This window comes from Miscanthus floridulus, chromosome 13, assembly GCF_019320115.1.
Source record: "Miscanthus floridulus cultivar M001 chromosome 13, ASM1932011v1, whole genome shotgun sequence".
NCBI lineage: Eukaryota > Viridiplantae > Streptophyta > Magnoliopsida > Poales > Poaceae > Miscanthus > Miscanthus floridulus.
The window spans coordinates 43,028,455-43,049,560 of record NC_089592.1 but is presented as its reverse complement, the minus strand read 5'-3'; the positions used below and the strand labels follow the sequence as shown (position 1 = coordinate 43,049,560).

General features: G+C 41.2%; 1 protein-coding gene and 2 non-coding genes across 3 annotated transcripts; 2 read left to right on the top strand and 1 right to left on the bottom strand.

The window, feature by feature from the left end:
- The first annotated feature begins 9,024 nt into the window (after positions 1-9,024).
- Positions 9,025-9,132, top strand: LOC136502374 (small nucleolar RNA R71). The gene has a single exon (XR_010770530.1). It is a non-coding gene; the product is annotated as a small nucleolar RNA R71 (small nucleolar RNA).
- A 5,162-nt stretch (positions 9,133-14,294) lies between these two features.
- Positions 14,295-15,777, top strand: LOC136499762 (uncharacterized). Its single transcript, XM_066495298.1, has 4 exons — positions 14,295-14,337; positions 14,545-14,815; positions 14,913-15,240; positions 15,337-15,777. Exons 1-4 carry the CDS (start codon positions 14,295-14,297, stop codon positions 15,775-15,777), a joined length of 1,083 nt encoding a protein of 360 aa, XP_066351395.1.
- A 1,880-nt stretch (positions 15,778-17,657) lies between these two features.
- On the bottom strand, positions 17,658-17,766 carry LOC136502355 (small nucleolar RNA R71). The gene has a single exon (XR_010770514.1). It is a non-coding gene; the product is annotated as a small nucleolar RNA R71 (small nucleolar RNA).
- Positions 17,767-21,106: the final 3,340 nt, after the last annotated feature.

Sequence of the window (21,106 nt, the reverse complement as noted above, 5' to 3'; positions counted from 1 at the left end):
CCAAGTTATCACCAGTTTTAGCAACACCATGTGCCTTAGCCACTCACAACAATCCTCCATCGAGCATCACATCATAGATATAATGCGTAGTAGAAGTAAGCAATAAGTAGTAAGCGAGCATCTAGCCTAACAGTGGGTGTGTAGGGATAAAGGTTACATCAAGGTATTGGCTTCAAGCAATTCTACTGCATGCCTAATAGGATTCTATGAGGTTGGGTGGGATGTGGCACTATTGATAGATCATCTCTGAGATCCTCAATGTACTCGTAGTTGTTCTCCTCTAAGTCTTGTTGTCGTTCACATGTCCTTCCTCCAACGATTTCTGTCCCAATCAACATCATTTCCTAGTGCAACTACCTCATTCGTACGACAAACAAGGCAAATGAGCAATCAACCACTAACCAAGAAGGACTATAAGGAGGCAACAACACACGAGAACATCGAATAACACCAAAAGAAACACTAAGGGAAAAGACTTAGCCCTAGCAGAGGATTTTTTATCCCTAGGCTTAAAGAAACTAGAGTGGTTGTTTGTTAAGCAAAAGTTCAAGTCACAGCCTAGACAGTACTTCCTGGGCCAATCTTGTCGACATGTACGACTTCACATAAAATGGCCTAGACCCTAGCTTGACTTAAGCAAACACCATGGAAGAACTAGGCTAGCCCCCATGAAGCAAGTTCATTTTCCTCAGGCTAAAAAGGGGCGAGGGAGAAAGTCAGCTAGGCACGTCCATGTCTCATCCTCGGTAGAGATGGCACTCTAATGGTTGATTAGGTTGACTCGCTGGGTTCTGAGAACATGACATAGATGCTAGCTTCGCTAACTAGAAGTGGTAGTATGGCCTTTGATTTGATCATCATTGTTAAGGATGGGATCGAATAGAGCGAACTAAGGGGGAAAGAAGCAGTTCATGTCTCTCTCAATCCATATGCCATTATAATTGACGAGAACCAAGAGAGGGTGGAACGGGGGAGAGAAGAGAATGGAGGTGGTCTACTCCTTCCAACTCACACGCCATGGCAAGAGACTGGGCATCGAAAAGGAGCGACACACAAGAGAACACGAGTGCCCAAACTACTTAGTAGGGTACCATGACCTAGGTGCTCGAAATGCACTAAGACATCCCTAGGGTTCTTACTGGTGTGGTTGTCACCGCAAGAACCAAAGAAATGCTTCGGTCTAACTAGATACAAGCATACAAGGGCTTAGGCATGACAGAACCAAAAGAGGGGGACATGGGATCCAACTCCCTTTGATCCACTCGCCATAGCAAATGACAGAAGTTGAAGCAATGGAATTAAGAGAGCAATAAACACCAAACAAGCGAAGGGCTCAATCCACATCTTACTGGATCAACGAGGATTGAGAACAAGAGAGGAGAAAAAAATGGAATCCGCACTCTTTCAACCAACTCATCATGGAATGGGCGAAGGTTGGAAGAAAGGAGACATGGTCCCACAATCCAAACCCGCTTGTAAGGCACCATGACCTATGTGTGACTAGATTGGCACTTTGCTATTCTCAGGGTTCATAGTGGTGTGGTTGTCACCGCTAGAACCATAGAAATGCGACGGTCTAAGTGGCACAAGCATACAAGGTAGTTAGGATAAACAAAAGAACAAAAGAGAACTGAGAGAGCAAAAGAGGTAGAGCCCGATGGTCATGGTGAGGCAATTCACGGCCATGAGCTTCACCTACACGAGTTGGCTCCATGATGGTCGTTCCCTAGTTCTCCCACTAGGCTAGGTCATGAATGGTTTGCCAAGTGCGGGTGCAAGCGCACCAATGTCAAATCCATGGTGGCCTCGTCCAAGGGCCGAATAGGGTCGCTGACTATCATAGTTCGATTGAGACAACTAAAACATGAGAGGAGGGATATGCTCGGTGTCACGGACATGGCGAGATGAGCTCGCAATCACAACACACAAACACATCACCCACTCAACTGGCTCGAAGGCACAACACAGTCATAAAATAGGTATCATGTATCAACAAGTATAGATAACCGGTATAGATGGATCATGTATCAAGTATGAATGATGATATATAGATGTATGAGCAAGTAAATGAAATGAAAAGTGGAGCTTTGACGATGCCAAGGATGGAGTCGGCTAGGTTAAAAGTTGTCGACCTTGATGGTGAAGGGCTACTGCGGTGCGTCTAGGCAAACTATGGCTAGCTATGGCCTGCTGCAGCCATCCTTGGCTAGCCATGGCTTACTACAACTTGCTGTAGGCCAGCTGCGGCTGGCTGGATGTGGCTGCAAGTGGCCAGGGCATGGCTGTTGCTGGCTAGACATGCAGCAGGCATCCAGGAGATGTCGTAGCTCCGACAATGTGGAATGGGGCAGCCATGCCAAGGAAAAAAACAAGGCACGGCCTCCCGATGGCGAGGATGGGGTCTGGCAGGGTAGTGGCTTGGCAGTAGCTATCCAGTAGCTCTTGTACCCAGTTCTGTAGCTTGACAAAGTTGCAGTGAGGCAAAGGGAGGTGGTGTGGAGGAAACAGATGGCCGGCATTACAGGTAGCAGAGGCGCTGGACTTTGACAGGTTAGGCGACGGGGTGCATGGGCGGCTGTAGGACGCCGGGGATGTAGCTAGGGCAGGAGTTCGTCATGGATGGCGCAACTCCCCTATAGCAGTGAAGGAACATGGCAGGAAGGCCATCCTCAGATAGGATCAACAGTGAGGAAGGGGTAAAGGTAGGAGCTTGGGCCATGGTGGCTCACCGCAGGATGTCAGTGAGGTGCTGGGTCACCTGGGTGACTATATCACTACCGAGGCATGAAAGGCACCAGCTTGATAGAGTAGAAGGCACGATTGAGGTGGCAGCGGGACGTGGCTAGTTGCAGAATCGACGTCGTAGGGCTAGAGCAGGGGCGTGTTGGGGTGCTGGTCAAGGATGACATCGATGGTGGAGGGTGTCGGTCTCCGGCTTCGTGGTGATGGGGAGCAGAAGTGGTCGTAGAAGGTGAGGCTGTGCAGCGCACATTAGCTCGGTGTCAAGGACAGAGGCCATAGAGTCGGGGACAAAGTGGAGCATAGCATCATAGGGGCGCCTGGTGTGGCTTTAGTCCTTGGCTCGGCTCATAGAGGACGTCGCAGTGAAGTGGGCAACGTTGTAGCCTCCATATGGCTTGGGGCAGGAAAGGTGCGCATGTTAGGGTGGCTCACCACAACATGGTTGTGGCTGCTCCCAACGATGGTAAGCTTGGAGGGGTAGGTGACTGGGCTAGTGTGGAGGAGGTTGTAGCGAGGGCGAGCTGTGGTAGTGTAGCTACGTAGGCCTGGTGGCAAGGTGGGTGGCATGGTGACCGGCTGTGGCCACGGTAGAGAGGAAGGCTCGGGGAGGTGCTTGGGCGCGCCCATGTGGCGAGGAAGGAGGCCAATAGTTAGGGCTCAGCATCGGTGTTGTAGACATCAAGGCAAGAAGGGTGGTGGTGGAGCAGGGGCATTATGGAGTGACGGTGCGGCGTAGCGTGGTGCCGATGGTGGCGAGCGAAGAAGAGGAAAGGGGATGGCGGCGGTGCTGGGAAATGGAGAAGGGAGCGATGGTGGCTAGGCCTCTTATAGGCCGGAGACTAGGGTTCGGATGTGATGGATGGCGATGAACCTCGGCTTCCATACACTAGGATGCGTGGAGCGCATCAACATAGATGGCAAGGGAGCAGGCGCGGGATAGGTGTGGCGGCGGTGGCTCAGAACTAGGAGCTAGGACATGTGGCTGGGCTAGCGGGTGCGAGGTGTCTAGGGTTTCATCCCATGGGGTGCACGTATGGGCCCACGAGGGCTGGTGGATGGGCCAGCGGGGGCCACGGAATGCTAGCAGCTACACGTGCTGCTGGCTAGTGGACCAAGGGCATGAGGTAGGCTGGCCTGCTTGGCAAGGAGGGGAGGGAGGTGAGCTAGGCCAATGGGGAAGGAAGGGCATGAGCTAGGCCATGGGAAAGGAGAAGGAAGGAAGAGGTAGAAGGGGAGTGGGCTAGCTGGGAAGCTTGCTGCAGCGTGAGTGGGCAAATTGGGAGAAGGGGAGCTGGGCCTAGAGCGGGTGAAGGGATGGGGGAGAGGTAGTGGGCTAGTTGGGCTAGATTGAGAAAGGAAAACTAGATTATCCTTTTATGAATTAGGTCTCAAGGGAATTGAGATGAATTCAAACAAGAATTGTGAGGAATTTGCTATGGGTTCATGCTCTCCAAACTCCAACAAGACTCAAACCAAAATCCAACTCAAGAATATAGGCATACTCCTACAACCAATTCTATATGAATGCATAGATTATCGGTGAGCTCTCCTAGGTTTGACTAGGGTTTGACCTGGCGACCACATGACTCACACATTGTAGGAAAAATTTTAAAAAGCTCGCATTTTTGGTTGCATGTAAACCCGGGTTGTTACACCAAGGGCCAGGTGGCTTGCAAGTGGGGCCGGCCAGCCCCACCTACTGGCATCTTGCCCTCCCCTTCGGTGTGGAGTCCTCCTGAGTCTTCTAGAGCCTTCTGGTGTCTGTTTCACTATAGATAAGCGCAATTAAATCTGACATGTAGGTCCACCATGATGGTTTTCTAGATAAACCCTACAGAAAATACAGATTCACCAAGACTCATGGAATTTGTTAGTTTAAACCCCTAAACCTTCATTGGTGATTATATTTATGCCCTTATACATGTTATATTGATGGTTTATAATGGTTCTTAACTACCATAAACAAACTCCCCCAGGCTTCACCTTTGCTAGTCCCTTAGCAAAGCTAAACTTAGTAAATGGATCAAGAGTTTTAGGATTTTAAAAACATTGATGCAACTCCTCAAAAGTACACATATGTTCAAACAAGAATTCTCCTCTGGATTAGAATAAACTGATATGACTTTCAAACTTACCTATATTACCTTCAACCATGGGGCTTCTCAGCATTCACTTGGGTCCTGAGCAATTGAAAGACAGAATGGTCAAGTCAAGCACTATGTCTCAAGTTCTTTTCACAACCATTATTCTGGAGTTTTTATAGGTTTTGAAAATAAAACTCAGAGCTTCCTTTGTATGACACTCTCAAGTCTGTTAATATATATATGGTATTTGTGGATCCTCACCAAGCCAACAATGATGTTATGCCTTTCTCTTCCTATAACTAAGGCTTATGTGGAGCTCATAGGAATGGAGATAGCATGAAAGAGCATACTTGCAATACATATATTGTAAAGTCAAACCTCGGCTCCAGAGAGTTAAGGAATACAATCAAATTAAGATGTGCATGTGTGTGGATATATGATGGATATATTTGGTGGCTAACCTAATTCTACTATGCTCCTTGAAAACTTATCTCTCTTTTAAAACTTGGAAATAATTTTGCAAGAGAACATGGGCTATCTTATTTATCTCTTTCTTTATTTTTTGGATGGGCATCTAAGTACCCATTGTTTTAAATACATCAGACACTTGTCCATTTTTCTTATCTTTCTTTTTTTTGAATAACTTTTGCATAGCCATATGCTTCTTTTTTCTGCAACTTAATTTTTGAGAGATAGCAACAAGAACTTGGAGCATTTATTTGGTGGATGGAAAACCTATCAAGCATGTTTTTATGTTCACTCCCAGTATAAGAGTAGAACATTTTTTGGTAGATCTAAATGGAAAGCATATTTTTGTGCCTACCCCAAGTGTAGGAGTAGTGCATATGTGGGTGGTGTGTATGTAATCTTGATTTTAAGAGCATGGCAAACCTCTCATAAGGGTCAACAAAGCTTGACTAAACTCAATGCAATGCAAGTAGCATATAAGTGGATGTTTTCCTAATCTAAATATCATATATGGCTCTGGTAGGAATTCAAGCTTTGTCATACATGAGCTCATCTTGTAGGATTTTTATGGTTTTCAAAAGATAAATCTTCAGAACTTTAGTGTCACTTGGAGCAAGATAAACAATAGCTTAGACCTTCTCATATCATATTCATCAATTATCTAGACTTAGATCAAGCATATGCTACCAACGAGTTTCAAGTTTAGAGTAAATTCTTATATCAAAATAGTCCTATCTAAAACTCGGGAGAATTCATAGCTGAGAACTAGGTACTTGAAAGGAATTATGATAGAGCAACTATTCATCATTTCCATTACAAGAGATTATCCTCAGAGTTCATTTATTTATTTAGCTCTTAAAAATCAAACTAGACACATACTTTTTATTTTGTTTTTATTTTTAAGATCACACCTTACTATCATATAGCTAAGATAATTTTTTTTTGTTTATTATGCATTTTTTTATTTTAACTAACATGAAGCAAACTTAACAGTAAAACCAAAGGGAAAGAAATACTTATCTAGATACATGGGGGATGCTGCTCCCCCAAGCTAGATGTTGTCGTGGTCTTTCTTAGAGTGAGTCTACCAGCAGAAGCCTTTCTCATCCGTCTAGAACTTGTGTTCCTCGTGCAGTGAATGTAGTGACAGTTTGGGAAAATGTACTTTCGATGGATGGCTTTACTCTTGATTATCCTGCAAAATACTCCAACAAGAACACCAAAACTAGATTAGGATAAGGGGTTAGCGGTCAGCCATTCAGAGATTTTGTTGTCCTTGGAGGTTTAGATAAATTTCCTAATTGACAAAGTTCTAGCAGGATATCTATTTAATATTTTTGAATTTTCTTATTTATATAATGCAGAAAGAAAAATATACATGCATGTTATATATATTATTATTATTTTTTATGCCGCCACAATGAATCTTCCTGTGGGTGTTTACACACCGTAAAACTACTCACATGGGGCTTTTATGTTGCAATACTATAATGCAGCCATAAAACTTTTTATCTTCCTATTCTAAATGTAATGCTAATGTAGAAAAGTAAATATGCTAAAGTGAAAAGTAATTTATGCAATACTAAAAAGTAAACATGGATAACTACTGATATTACCTCTCGGCGAGGGTTTAGAATTTTAAGTCCTCTAGGACATGACTCTTTTCCTATCTTGTTTATTCCTTGGGTGCATCAGTTGGTCCTAGGGATGGAGACCTTGATGGTTGCACCTCTTGTGACTCTGGTAGCAATGTTACCTTTTTTCATACCTGCTTGGTCTGTGAACTTGACTTTGGTAGAGCGGGCTCATCTTTTACAACTTCTTCAGGTTCCTCATCTTCCTCAAACTTTTCTTTAGGGATTGATTCTTTTGGTTTTAGGATGATTAACGTCTCCTCTTGGAGCGGGACTTCTTCGGCTGCTCATAAGTGGTATAACTATTAAAATTACAGCGTACCTTCTGTCCAAGGAATTAGAAGTGGGCTTGTCTAGATCCAACATAGATGATTGCATTGGTAGCGTTGAGGAACGGTCTTCCAAGGATGATGGGTGTATCATCTTCTTCTTCTCCCATGTCTAGAACCATGAAGTTGGCAAGGGCATAGTGATCATGTATCCTTACCATGACATCTTTTGCTATTCCTTCTAGAAATCAGATTGATTGGTCCGCCATCTATAATTGCATATATGTAGGGAACAAAGGTTCATCGCCAAATAAGTATTTATACATTACCTTGGACATTATATTGACACCTGACCCAATGTCGTAGAAGGTCTTGTGGAAGATTCTTTGTCCTATGGTACACTCGATCATGGGTACGCCTAGATCATCCTTCTTAGCAAGGAATGGTGAAGCAAGGAGGTGGTCGTACTCTGATCGGAGTGTGTTGATCATGTTGACTGATTCTTCATGTGGCTGTCTAGCTTTGTTCTTTCTCCTCCTGTTATTCTTCTTCTGAGTCACTATTGTCTCTTTGGGTTGGTATGGCGTCTGTGGATGTCTAGGAGATTGCAAGATATGATTCTTGAAATAAAACTTTTCCTTTCTATCCTTGATTGTGAAATAGATCTTGGCACTATCCGCGTAGATGATGGCTTTTGCGGTGCATAGGAAAGGTCGGCCCAAAATAATGGGTGCCCTTACATCTTCACCTATTTCCAAAACCACAAAGTCTATAAGAACATATGATTGTCCCACTCGAATAATAGTGTCTTCAAGAACTCCCTTGGGGTAACAGAGTGACTGATCTACAAGCTACAAACGCATATTTATGTACAATAAAGTTTCTCCATTAATTTGATCATAAATTACCTTAGGCATGATGTTGACACTTGCTCTGAAGTCACAGATAGCTTCTTGAAAAATGTGAGGTCCAATGGCGATGGGAATGACAGGTCTCCTTAGATCGCTCTTCTTTTCTGGCAAGGTATAGTCTATCCACCTTCCCATCGATGGTTGTATATAGTAATATGCTGCATTGTGAATATTGATAGGATTTGTAGTTTCTGGATCTTCTGGTTGTCTCAGAATCTTACCTTTATCGGATGAAGGAACAACAGCAACCAGTTGAGCTATTTGTGATTCTATCATTTTATTAAAGTTATGCTAGTTTTTAATGGCAGAAGTAAAGCTATCCATTCTATTATTTATGTTCTCTAAAATTTTATCATTGGTAGCTACCTTTCTAGATAATCCCTCCATAAGTTTGGATTGGCCAACAATTAATTCTCTCAAGGGTGGTTGATTGAAATTATTAAAATTATTACATTGATAGTTTCCTTGGTAGTTTGGCCTTTGTTGTGGATTCCATCCTTGATTCTGCTAAGGACGAAAGTAGTTGTTATTATTGACAAACTTCACATCATCTTGGGTTTCAGGACAGCTATTTCCTGAATGCCCAATGTTTCCACACACTTCACATGTCATGCAAGAATCATGAATATGCATGACTTCTTGCTTCTCATTGGCTCGATCTTCAAGCTTCTTCATCAGCAGGTCCATCTTGGCAGATAGCATGTCTACCTCCTTGAGTTGATGCATACCTCCACCCCTCTTACGGGTTTGAACATGTTCTTCATTCCAACCTTGATTGGAGGCCATCTTCTCCACAAGAGCTGTTGCAGCTGGTATGGTGAGTGATAGGAATGCACCTCTAGTAGCAGCATCTATAGTCCCATGGGTATTGTTGGTCAATGCATGGTAGAAAGTCTACAAGAGTAGCCAATTCTCCATCCCATGATGAGGTCATTCTGCAATGTAATCTTAAAAGTGTTCCCATGCCTTAGGGATAGATCATCATGTTGTTGCTGAAAGCTTGAAATTCTCCCACATAGAGCATTGGTCTTGCCTGAGGGGAAGAACTTTGCTAGAAAGGCAGTGGAGCAGTTATCCCATGTAGTATTTCTATCTTTGTTGGCGTAGAACCATTGCTTTGCCTTCCCCAAGAGTGAGAATGGGAAGAGGCAAAGTAATATGGCATCCTGGGTTATTCCTTTGATGGTGAAAGTGCTACAAATGTCCAGGAAGTGTTGGAGATGTGCACTTGCATGTTCATGTGCCTTTCCACAAAACTGGTTTGCTTGCACCATGTTGATGAGAGCTGGCTTAAGCTTGAATCCATTGTCTCCAACATTGACTGATGGTCCAGTACGGATGTTGGCCATAGTTGGAGCAGAGAAATCACGGAGAGTCCTATTAGCCATGGCTTCAAAGTCTGGTGTTAAGCTTTGCCTTATATGGTTGTCTTCTGACTTTAAAGCTGGAACTTTATTGAGTTTAGCTCTAGTCCTTTTGATTAATGCTTCTGGATCTTCAATGTAGTTTGTCAGAAGGTCAAAACTGGTCATACATTACCCTGCATAAGATACATAAGTAGACAAAACAAGGGTAAGCCTGTTTGAGCAGAAGTCAATGGTTATCTTTGATCACATCAATAAGCATAAGTTTATCAATACTTCCTTTGCCTAGCTACCTTCCCTGGCAACAGTGCCAAAAATGCTTGTTGACATTTCTTAGCGTCGCCACTAAGAATAGAGTTTTAAATCTAGTCCCTAGGAACAATGCCATAAATGCTTGTTGGTATTTATTAACGTGTCACTTGTTTTTAAATAGCCACCTATTATAAACCTATATCTCCTAATTTTACTAGGTTGTCATCCCTAGTGATGATATTGGAGATACTTGTTGGTACTACATAGCATTACTACTAGAATAATACTAAGTAGTTCTTTATTAATTATGTGACTAGGAAGAATAAATAATATATGAATGAAAAGGATCTACAAGCACATAGATAATATACCATTGTAGCATTTTACCCGAGAGTATACTAGGTATCGTTATTTATATTTTTACCATAGGGAAGGTCTAGCATGGACATGTATTGATAACTTATACTATTGAAGGAGAAGTAAACCATAACAAGTATTCTACTCATAACAGAGGTAAGTCATAGGATAAGATATATATATATGATGAGTATTGCTCAATGATAATGATAAATCACTCAGAGTACTCCTTTCTATGGCATTAGCATGGTCAGGTAGAATATTAGAGGAATAATTTCTAAGTCATTCTTAATTACAAGTCAAAGCATACATTGATTAGTGCAATTATACCTAGTAATTATTGCTAAGATCATCGTCATATCTACACATAAGGGGTATTACTAAGGAAGATTAAGAACAGAGCTTGTTCTTCCTTTGTAACCGAACCTTACGTGCGTCTATATTTGGGGAGTGGACTACAAAGGACTCAATGGGAGTGTCACATCCATGATATACCACATGACCTAGAATATATGGTGTATCTGTAGCTAAACAACGTATAAGCACCATGCTTACACAATGTTGACCACCCACCCATGGATCCTTAGAGTGAGCGCTATATGAACTTATGTAGGACCATAATGATAATCTAACTATACTAAGCATATAATCAAAGTAGACCATGAACATTATAACTAAAAACATTAAAAATATGAATACTGATATTGTCATAACAATTGTAACTAGCATATAAAAGAAATGGAGATACAAAAGAGAGAGGGGTACAAAGATTATACCAAACAATGCCCTTGACAAGATCGGGAATCCAAGCGAAGCCTGCTTGCCTCCCTCTAGACCTAGCCTAACTAGCTATGCCCTAGAATATGGTGGAGCTCTAAGGATGATTAGGGTTTCTGTCTTATCAAATGACTTATGCCTCCTCAGGGGGAGGGGCTGATATATATAGGTCGGAGCGTCTAACGTGAGCCCTTGGATCAAACTAACTTAAAGGACAGCGTAGATGCAACCTAGGAGGTAGTGAAGAACCGACATAACAATGAAGGGCTGATAGGTGGGCCCTAAGGGCCAGGTGGCTTACAGGTAGGGCCGACCAGCCCCACCTAGCGGTGTCTCTCCCTCCGCTTCGGTGTGGAGTCCTCTCAAGTCTTCTAGAGTCTTCTGGTGTCTGTTTCGCTGTGGATAAGCGTAATTAAATCTGACATGTAGGTCCACCTTGATGGTTTTCTAGATAAACCCTACAGAAAATATAGATTCACCATGACTCATGGAATTTGTTATTTTAAACTCCTAAACCTTCATTGGTGATTATAATTATGCCCTTATACATGTTATAATGATGGTTTATAATGGTTGTTAACTACCGTCAACAAAGGTCACGAGTTAGTTCCTCCAGTCGCCTTCATCTCACTCCACCAGGAGTGCATCCTTATCAAGAATCCAACCTCCTGATGAATGAGGACATCCGCTAGTGAAACCACTCTAAGAAAAACCACACCAACAACTAGCTTGGGGGAAGGGCATCCCACGTATATCTAGATAAGTATTTCTTCCCCTTTTGTTTTACTATTTCTAAGTTCATTTATAAAAAAGATGCATAACTAAAAACAAAATAAAAATTTATCTTAGCTAGTTATATATATTTTAGTAATGTTCGATCTAAAAATGAATACAAAATAAAAAGTGTGTGTCTAGCTTTCTTTAAGTTTGATTTTCAAGAGTTGAATAAAATAAAAAGGACTCTGAAGGTAATCTGTTGGAATGGAAATGATGAAAAGTTGCTCTGTTATAATTCCTTTCAAGTACCTAGTTTTTAGACCTGAATTTTCCTGAGTTTTGGATAAGACTGTTTTGATATAAGAATTTGCTCTAAACTTGAAACTCGTGGGTAGCATACGCTTGATCTAAGTCTAGGTAATTCATGGATATGATATGAGAAGGTCTGAGCTGCTGTTTATCTTGTTCCAAGTGATACTAAAGTTCTAGAGATTTACTTTTTGAAAAAACATAAAAATGCTACATGATGAGTTCCTGTATGACAAAGCTTGAATTCCTACCAAAGCCAAACAAGATATTTAGGCTAGGAAAACTTCCTCATATATGTTGCTTGTTTCGCATTGAGTTTAGCCAAGCATTGTTGACCCTTATGTGAGGTTTGTCATGCTCTTAGAATGAAGATCACATACACACCACCCACATATGCACTACTCCTACACTGGGGGTAAACACAAAAAATATGCTTAATAGGATATCCATCAAATAAATGCTCCAAGTTCTTGTTGCTATCTCTCAAAAGTTTTGTTGCCAAAAAGAAGCATTGGGCTATGCAAAAGTTATTCATGAAAAAAAGAAGAAAAAAAGAGTTGAAAAAATGGAAAGTGTCCGAGATATCTATAATAATGAGTACTTAGATGTCCGCCTAAAAAAAGAGAGATGAATAAGATAGCCCATGTTCTCTTGCAAATGTTTCCAAGTTTCAAAAGAGAGATATGTTTTCAATGAGCATAGTAGAATTAGGTTAGCCACCTTAAATATCCACCATATATCCACACACATGCACATGTTGATTTGATTGTATGACTCAACTCTCTTTGGATCTGAGGTTTGACTTTACAATATATGTGTTGCAAGTATGCTCTTTGATGCTATCTCCACTCCTATGAGCTCCACATAAGCCTTAGTAGTAGGAAGGAAAGGCATAACATCATGATTGCCTTGGTGAGGATCCACAAATACCACATATATTGAGAGGCTTGAGAGTGTCATACAATGGAAGCTCTGAGTTCTATTTTGAAAACTATAAAAACTCCAGAATAATGGTTGAGCAAAGAACTTGAGACAGTGCTTGACTTGATCATTCTGTCTTTCACTTGCTCAAGACCCAAGTGAAGGCTAAGAAGCCCCATGGTTAAAGGTAATATGGGTAAGTTTGAAAGTTAAAATACTTTATTCTAATCCAGAGGAGAATTCTTGTTTGAACGCATGTGTACTTTTGAGGAGTACAAACATTGAAGAAATTGCTGATCCATTGCTAAGTTTAACATTGCTTAGAGATGAGCAAAGGTTAAGCTTGGGGGAGTTTGTTGATGGTAGTTAACAACCATCATGAACCATCAATATAACTCATATAAGGGCATGAATATGATCACCAACATAGGTTTAGGGGTTTAAACTAACAAATTCCACAACTTTTGGTGAATCTATGTTTTCAGCAGGGTTTATTCAGAAAACCATCAAGGTGGACCTATATGTTAGAATTAATCATACTTATCCATAACGAGATAGACACCAAAAGGATCTGGAAGACTCTAGAGGACATCACACCATGGTATAGGGCGAGAGGCAGCCACCTATAGGCCGGTTGGCCCCCTAGCCCACCTGTCAGCCCCTCCTTCGAATATCGATTCTCCACCACCTTAGGGTTTGCATCTATGCCATTCTTTCAAGTTGGTTTGATCCGAGGGCTTAGGATTGATGCTCCCCCTATATATACTAGCCCTTGTCACCCCCAGGGTATCCTCCATCATTCAATAAGTCATTCAAAAGATCAAGAAACCCTAATCATCCTTAGAGTTGCACCGTATTCTAGGGCATAGCTAGCTAGGCTAGATCTAGAGGGAGGCAAGCTTTGCTTGGATTCTTAATCGTGTCAAGAAGCATGGCTTGGTATAGCCCCTTGAATCCTCTTTTGTATATTTCATTATTGATATATTTGCTACAATTGATTCGACATTGTTCTTAATATTATTCATGTTCCTAGTTATCATGTTCATCGTTTACTTTGATTATATGCTTAGTATAGCTAGATTATCATTAGAGTAAATTGCATGGCTGGTCCTTAAAGTATTGGGCTGATTTCGTCTGGGTCTCCAAACTATGAAATCACACTCTTGGCTCCCCAATCTACTTAATTCGGTCCATGTAGGTCCTAAACAGCCTAGGCGGTGTCAAGCAGTCGATGTGGCTGTCCACATACATAGGGGAGGCACGTGAGGCACACGTGACCCCCGACAGCTACTGACTTTTTAGCCAAAAAGCCCTCGCACAGTCTCATCTTCTCCACCTCACTCCTTTCCTTTCTCTTGGACCTCGATAAAAGGGGGAAAAGGGGTGGAGCATGGCGACACCGGCGACTAGTGCTGTTCATGGAGGTGGCATAGGCAGAGAGCGAGGACGACTCAATGCCCGTGCTTAGAAGGCCCTCCAGGCATGGGCGATGGGGGAGATGGCTGCCAAATTGCATCAGAAAGGAGAGCCAGGTGGCTGAATACGATGAGTTGAAGAAACCCTATCTTGATTTGGACCCTCTATTGAGTTTTTGCTATGGATTTGTGGACATTACGATAGATTTAGGCCATTTTCATTTGAAAGTAGTTGATTTGTAGGCATGAATGGTAGTGTTCTAGGGTTCTTGGTATGGATGAGAAAATTTTTGAACTGAATGTTGAAAATTGGTTGAAATATAGGTCTAGGGTCTAACCAGTTCAGTCTAGAGGTGCATCATGGTGGTTTTTTTGTTGGTGTTCGAGAGAACTGTGCTTACCTCGATGAAAAAATTGATTGGTTTGATCAGTGTGATGCTGATACTTGGTCACCCCTATGGATAAAGGACTTTGTGGAAGAGTTAGGTTATGATAAGGAATCACATACACTGAAGGTGCATTGGTTATTGCCAGGGAAGACTATAACAGATGGTTTGAGACTTATAGAGACTGATAGTGACACAATGGTCATGATGTCTGTGATTGATAGGGTGAGGAACCTATTCATTTATCTTGATCATCATGATATGATTTGTTCTGGTATCAATTGGGGTAGCAAATCCTATTTGTAGTTTGCCCAAGGTCTTTAGTCCTGTTAAGGTTGTGACAACTGAAAGGAAGGAAGTGGAGAAATTGCCAGTGTTTTACACAAACCTGAGGAAGGCCACTGAGTGGAACCAAGATCTAGTACATGATGGCATTGAGGCAGATGATAGTAATTTAGATGACTCAGACTTTAATGATAGTGATTATGAGATTGGATTTTTTTATGATGACCTATTTGCTAACAATGTCGATGCTGGTGTGTTTGATGAAGGGGCAACTAAGGGTTGTAAAATGTTCAAATGGAAGAAGGCTATGGACAACAAACTCAAGAGGAAGCAATCTATGACTATGTTAGTTAGAGATGAGGATGAATCAACAAAAGAGGAAGAGATTGACTTGGCAGAGTCAGATGAAGGTAGCAATAGGAATAGGTTTAGGGAAGTTTGGTAGGAAGATTTGCTGAATCCATCATTCAGTGTAGGGCAAGTATTTGGTACAGTTGAGCTTGTGAGGAAGGCCATCATAGAGTATAGCCTTAGGAATAGGGTAGAGATCAAAATGCCCAGAAATGATAGGAAAAGAGTTAAGGCTCATTGTGCTAAAGGGTGTCCATGGAACATCTATGCATCCATGGACAGTAGGACAAATTGTTTTCTAGTGAAGACATACAATGGCCATCACAACTGCCAGAAAAAGTGGATGATCAAGACTTGTACCTCCAAATGGCTTGTAGAGAAGTACTTGGAAACATTTAGGGCAGACAACAAGATGACCCTACCTAACTTTGCAAGAACTATTCAAAAGGAATGGAACCTTACTCCATCTAGAACCAAGCTATGGAGAGCAAGAAAATTTGCATTGCAGAGTATATATGGTGATGAGTTGAAGTAGTACTCTCTGTTGTGGGATTATGGGCAAGAGTTGAGAAGGTCCAATCCTGGTAGCAACTTCTACCTTAATCTAACAAAAGGGGCATTTAGTAGTTGTTACTTATCACTTGATGCTTGCAAAAGAGGTTTCTTAAGTGGATGCAGACCAATCATCTTTTTGGATGGATGGCACCTCGGGCACGTAATCAATCGTGGCTCATCATCACGCCTCCTAGTCACCACCACCGAGCTCAATTCGATGGCCATCTCCCCCACCACCCACGCCTAGAGGGCCCTCTAGGTGTGGCCATCGAGTCATCCTCGCTCTCTACCCATGCCGCCTCCATGAACAGCACCAGTCACCAGCGTTGCCACGCTCCACCCCTTTTCCCCCTTTCATCGAGGTCTGAGGGAAAGGAAAGGAGTGAGGTGGAGACGATGAGATCGTGCGGGGGCTTTTTGGTTAAAAAACCAGTAGCAGCCAAGGGTCACGTGTGCCTCCCCTGTGTACGTGGACAGCCACATCGACTGCTTGACACCGCCTAGGCTGTTTAGGACCTACATGGACCAAATTAAGTAGATTGGGGAGCCAAGAGTGTGATTTCATAGTTTGGGGACCCAGATGAAATTAGCCCAATACTTAATCTTCCTTAATCTTCCTTAGTAATATCCCTTATGTGTAGATATAAAGTTGATCTTAGCCATGACTACTAAGTGAAATTGCACTAATCAATGTATGCTTTGACTTCTAATTAAGAATGACTTAGGAATTATTCCTCTAATTTGTATTTAGCAATGCTAATGCCATAGAAAGGAGTACTCTGAGTGATCATTTATCATTTAGCATTACTTATCATATTTATCTCTTGACTTACCCTGTGTGAGTAGAAGTTTGGTTATGGTTTACTTCTCCATCATACGTATAAGTTATCAATATATTCCAACTGCATGTCCTTCCCTGTGGTAAAAATATAAATAATGATACCTGGAATACTCCCGGGTGAAGTGCTACAATAGTATTTTATCTGTGCACTTGTAGATCCCTTTCATTTATATATTCTTTATAGTCACATAAAATACTAAAGTACTTCTTAGTGTCATTCTAGAAGTGATGCTAAGGAATGTCAACATGCATTTATGGCATCATAGCTGGGGATGACAACTTAGCAAAAGTGGTGTTAAGAAATATCAACAACAATAGGTGGCTACTTAAACAAGTGACAAGGTAATAAATACCAACAAACATTTTTGGTGCCATTACCGGGAAGGTAGCTAGGTAGAAGGAAATATGGATAAACTTGTACTTATTGATGTGATCGAGGAAAACCATTGACCTATGCTCAAATGGGCTTACCCTTATTTTGTCTATTTTTGTATCTTATGTAGGGTAATGTATGTCTGGTTTTGACCTTCCAACAAACTATGTTAAAAATCCAGAAGCACTGCTTAGGAGGACTAAGGCTAAACTTAAGAATGTTTTAGCTTTAGAATCAGAAGACAACCAGACAAGGCGGAGCTTAACACCAGTTTTCGAAGCCATGGTTGACAAAACTCTCCATGAATTCTCTACTCCAACTACGACCAACATCCATACTAGACCGGCGATCAACATTGGAGACAATGCTTTTGAGCTCAAGTCAGCTCTCATCAATATGGTGCAATCTAGCTAGTTTTGTGGAAAGGCACATGAAGATGCGAGTGCTCACCTCCAAGACTTCCTAGAGATTTGTAGCACTTTCACCATCAAGGGAGTTACCGGAGACACCATACTACTTCGCCTCTTCCCGTTCTCATTTTTGGGGAAGGCAAAGCAATGGTTCTATGACAACAAAGATAGAAACACTATGTGGGAGAATTGTTTCACTGCCTTCCTAGCAAAGTTTTTTCCCACAGGCAAGACCAATGCTTTACGTGGGAGAATTTCAAGTTTTCAGCAGCAACATGACAAATTTGTCCCTAAGGCATGGGAACGCTTCCAAGACTACATATCAGAATGTCCTCATCATGGGATGGAGGATTGGATACTCATGTAGACTTTCTACCATAGGTTGACAAACAACACTTGTGAGAATATGGATGTCGCTACTGGAGGTGCATTTTTGTTACTCACAATCACACAAGCAACAACTCTCGTAGAGAAGATGGTCTCCAACCAAGGTTGGAATGAAGAATGTCTTCAAACCTGCAAGAGAGGTGGAGGTATGCATGAACTCAAGGAGGTAGACATGTTGTCTACCAAGATGGATCTACTGATGAAGAAGCTTGAAGACCGAGCCAACAACAATCAAGAAGTCATGTACATTCATGATTCCCGCATGACCTGTGAAGAATGTGGAAACACTAGGCATTTAGGGAACAACTGTCCTAAAACCCATGAGGATGTGAACTTCATCAACAATAACAACTATCATCCTCAATAGAATCAAGGATAGAATCAGTAATAGAGGCCCAACTACCAAGGTAACTATCAAGGTAATAATTACAATAATTTCAATAACCAACCACCCTTGAGAGAGTTAATTTGTAGCCATGCTAAAATTATGGAGGGCTTATATAGAAAACTAGCTTCCAATAACAAGATATTAGAAAACATAAATAATAGAATAGATAGCTTCTCCTCAGCCATTAAAAACCAGCATAGCTTTAATAAAATGATAGAATCACAAATAGCTCAACTGGTGGCCACTGTTCCTCCAACCGACAAAAGTAGGATTCTGGGGCAACCAGAAGATCTTGAAACTACAAATCTTGTCGATATTCACAATGCTGTAGGATACTACATAGAACAATCGATAGGAAGATGGGAGGATTATTCCTTGCCTATCAAGAAAGGAGATCTAGGAAGATCATTGGACCTCACATATCTCAAGAAGCTATCTATGACTTCAGAGCAAGTGTCAACATTATGCCAAAGGTAATCTATGATAAAATCAATGGAGATACTCTGTTGTACACAAACACGTGTTTGTAGCTTGTAGATCAGTCACTCTGCTACCCTAAGGGAATTCTTGAAGAAGCCATTGTTTGAGTGGGACAATCATCATATGTACCCATAGACTTTGTGGTTTTGGAAATAGGTGTAGATGCAAGGGCACCCATTATCTTGGGCCAACCTTTCCTGAGCACTACAAAAGCCATCATCCATGTGGACAGTGCTAAGATTTGTTTCACCCTTAAGGATAGAAAGGAGAAGTTCACCTTCAAAACTCATAAACACCACTCTCCTAGTCATCCCCAAATGGCATACCTGCCAAAGAAACAATAGTGACCAGGAAGAGAAACAACTGGAGAAGAAGAAAGAACAAGGCCAGGTAGCCACAAGAAGAATTAGTCAAGATGATCAACACACTCCGATCGGAGTATGACCACCTCCTCACTTCACCTTTCCTTACCAAGAAGGAAGACCCTAGCGTACCAACGATCGAGTGTACCTTTGGACAAAGAATTTTCCACAACACCTTCTACGACATCAGATCAGGTGTCAACATAATGTTCAAGGTAATGTATGACTATTTGTTTGGTGATGAACCTTTGTTCCCTACATATATAAAATTGCAGATGGTGGACCAATCAATCCGATTTTTAGAGGGAATAGCAAAAGATATCATGGTAAGAATACAAGATCACTTTGTCCCTGCTGATTTAATGGTCCTTGACATGGGAGAAGAAGAAGACGCACCTATCATCCTTGGAAGGCCATTCCTCAACACCACCAACACGATCATCTATGTCGGATTTGGACAAGTCCACTTCTAATTCCCTAGATAAAAGGTATGTTGCAATTTCAATAGTTATACCAATTATGAACAGCCAAAGAAGACCCGCTCTAAGAGAAGACGCTGACCATCTCAATGCCGGAGGAATCAATCCCTAAAGAATGAAGAGGAAGCTGAAGCTATGAAGGATGAATCTACTATGCCAAAATCAAGTCCACAGACCAAGTAGATCTAGAAAGAAAAGGTGGCATCATCATAAAAGTCACCATCACAAGAGGTGCAACCATCAAGGTCTCCATCTCTAGGATCGACAGATGCACCCAAAGAATGAACAAGACTAGAGAAAAGTCTTGTTCAGAGGAGGTAATTATCTAAACCCTCGACATGATTTAACATCGGTAGTTATCCATATTTACTTTTAGCATTGCATGAATTATTTTTCCTTTAGTATATTTACTTTTCTACATTCGCATTACATTTAGAAAAGAAAATAAAAAAATTCATCATTGCATTATAAACCTTAAACCCCATGTGAATAATCTTTACGGTGTGTAAAAATCCAGAAGAGTATTCACTGTGGTGGTATAAAAATAAAAAATATATATCATGCATACATTTAGTTATATTCCATTATATCATAAAATCCAAAAATATCAGATAGACATCCTGCTAAAATTGTGCCAATTTAAAAAATCTTTCTAACTCCAACAACACCTAACCCTTGGATCGTTGACCGCTAACCCTAATATTCTAATCCATTCCACGAGTTTTGTTCTTGTTGAAGTTTTTGTAGGAAGGTCACGGGCAAGTTTATCCGATCATCTTGATCTCACTCCACTAGGAGTGCATCCTTATCAAGAATCCAACCTCCTAATGAATGTGATGGACATCCGCTGGTGAAACCACTCTAAGAAAAACCACGCCAACAACTAGTTTGGGGAAGGGTATCCCCCATATATCTACATAAGTATTTCTTCCCCTTTTGTTTTACTATTTCTAAGTTTGCTTTATAAAAAAGATGCATAACTAAAAACAAAATAAAAATTTATCTTAGCTAGTTATATATATATTTTAGTAATGTGTGATCTAAAAATGAAAACAAAATAAAAAGTGTGTGTCTAGCTTTCTTTAAGTTTGATTTTCAAGAGATGAATAAAATAAAAAGGACTCTGAAGGTAATTTGTTGGAATGGATATGATGAATAGTTGCTCTATTGTAATTCCTTTCAAGTACCTAGTTTTTAGCCTTGAATTCTCTTGATTTTTTGATAAGACTATTTTGATATAAGAACTTGCTCTGAACTTGAAACTCGTGGGTAACATACGCTTGATCTAAGTCTAGGTAATTAACGGATATGATATGAGAAGGTCCGAGCTGCTGTTTATCTTGTTCCAAGTGATACTAAAGTTCTAGAGATTTACTTTTTGAAAAAACATAAAAATTCTACATGATGAGTTCCTGCATGACAAAGCTTGAATTCCTACCAGAGCCAAACATGATATTTAGGCTAGGAAAACTTCCTTATATATGTTGTTTGTTTTGCATTGAGTTTAGTCAAGCTTCTATCTAGTTGCAATACCTTGTCTATATTGTAACTTGTCTCATTTATCAACAGAATGGAAAACCCCCTCACTA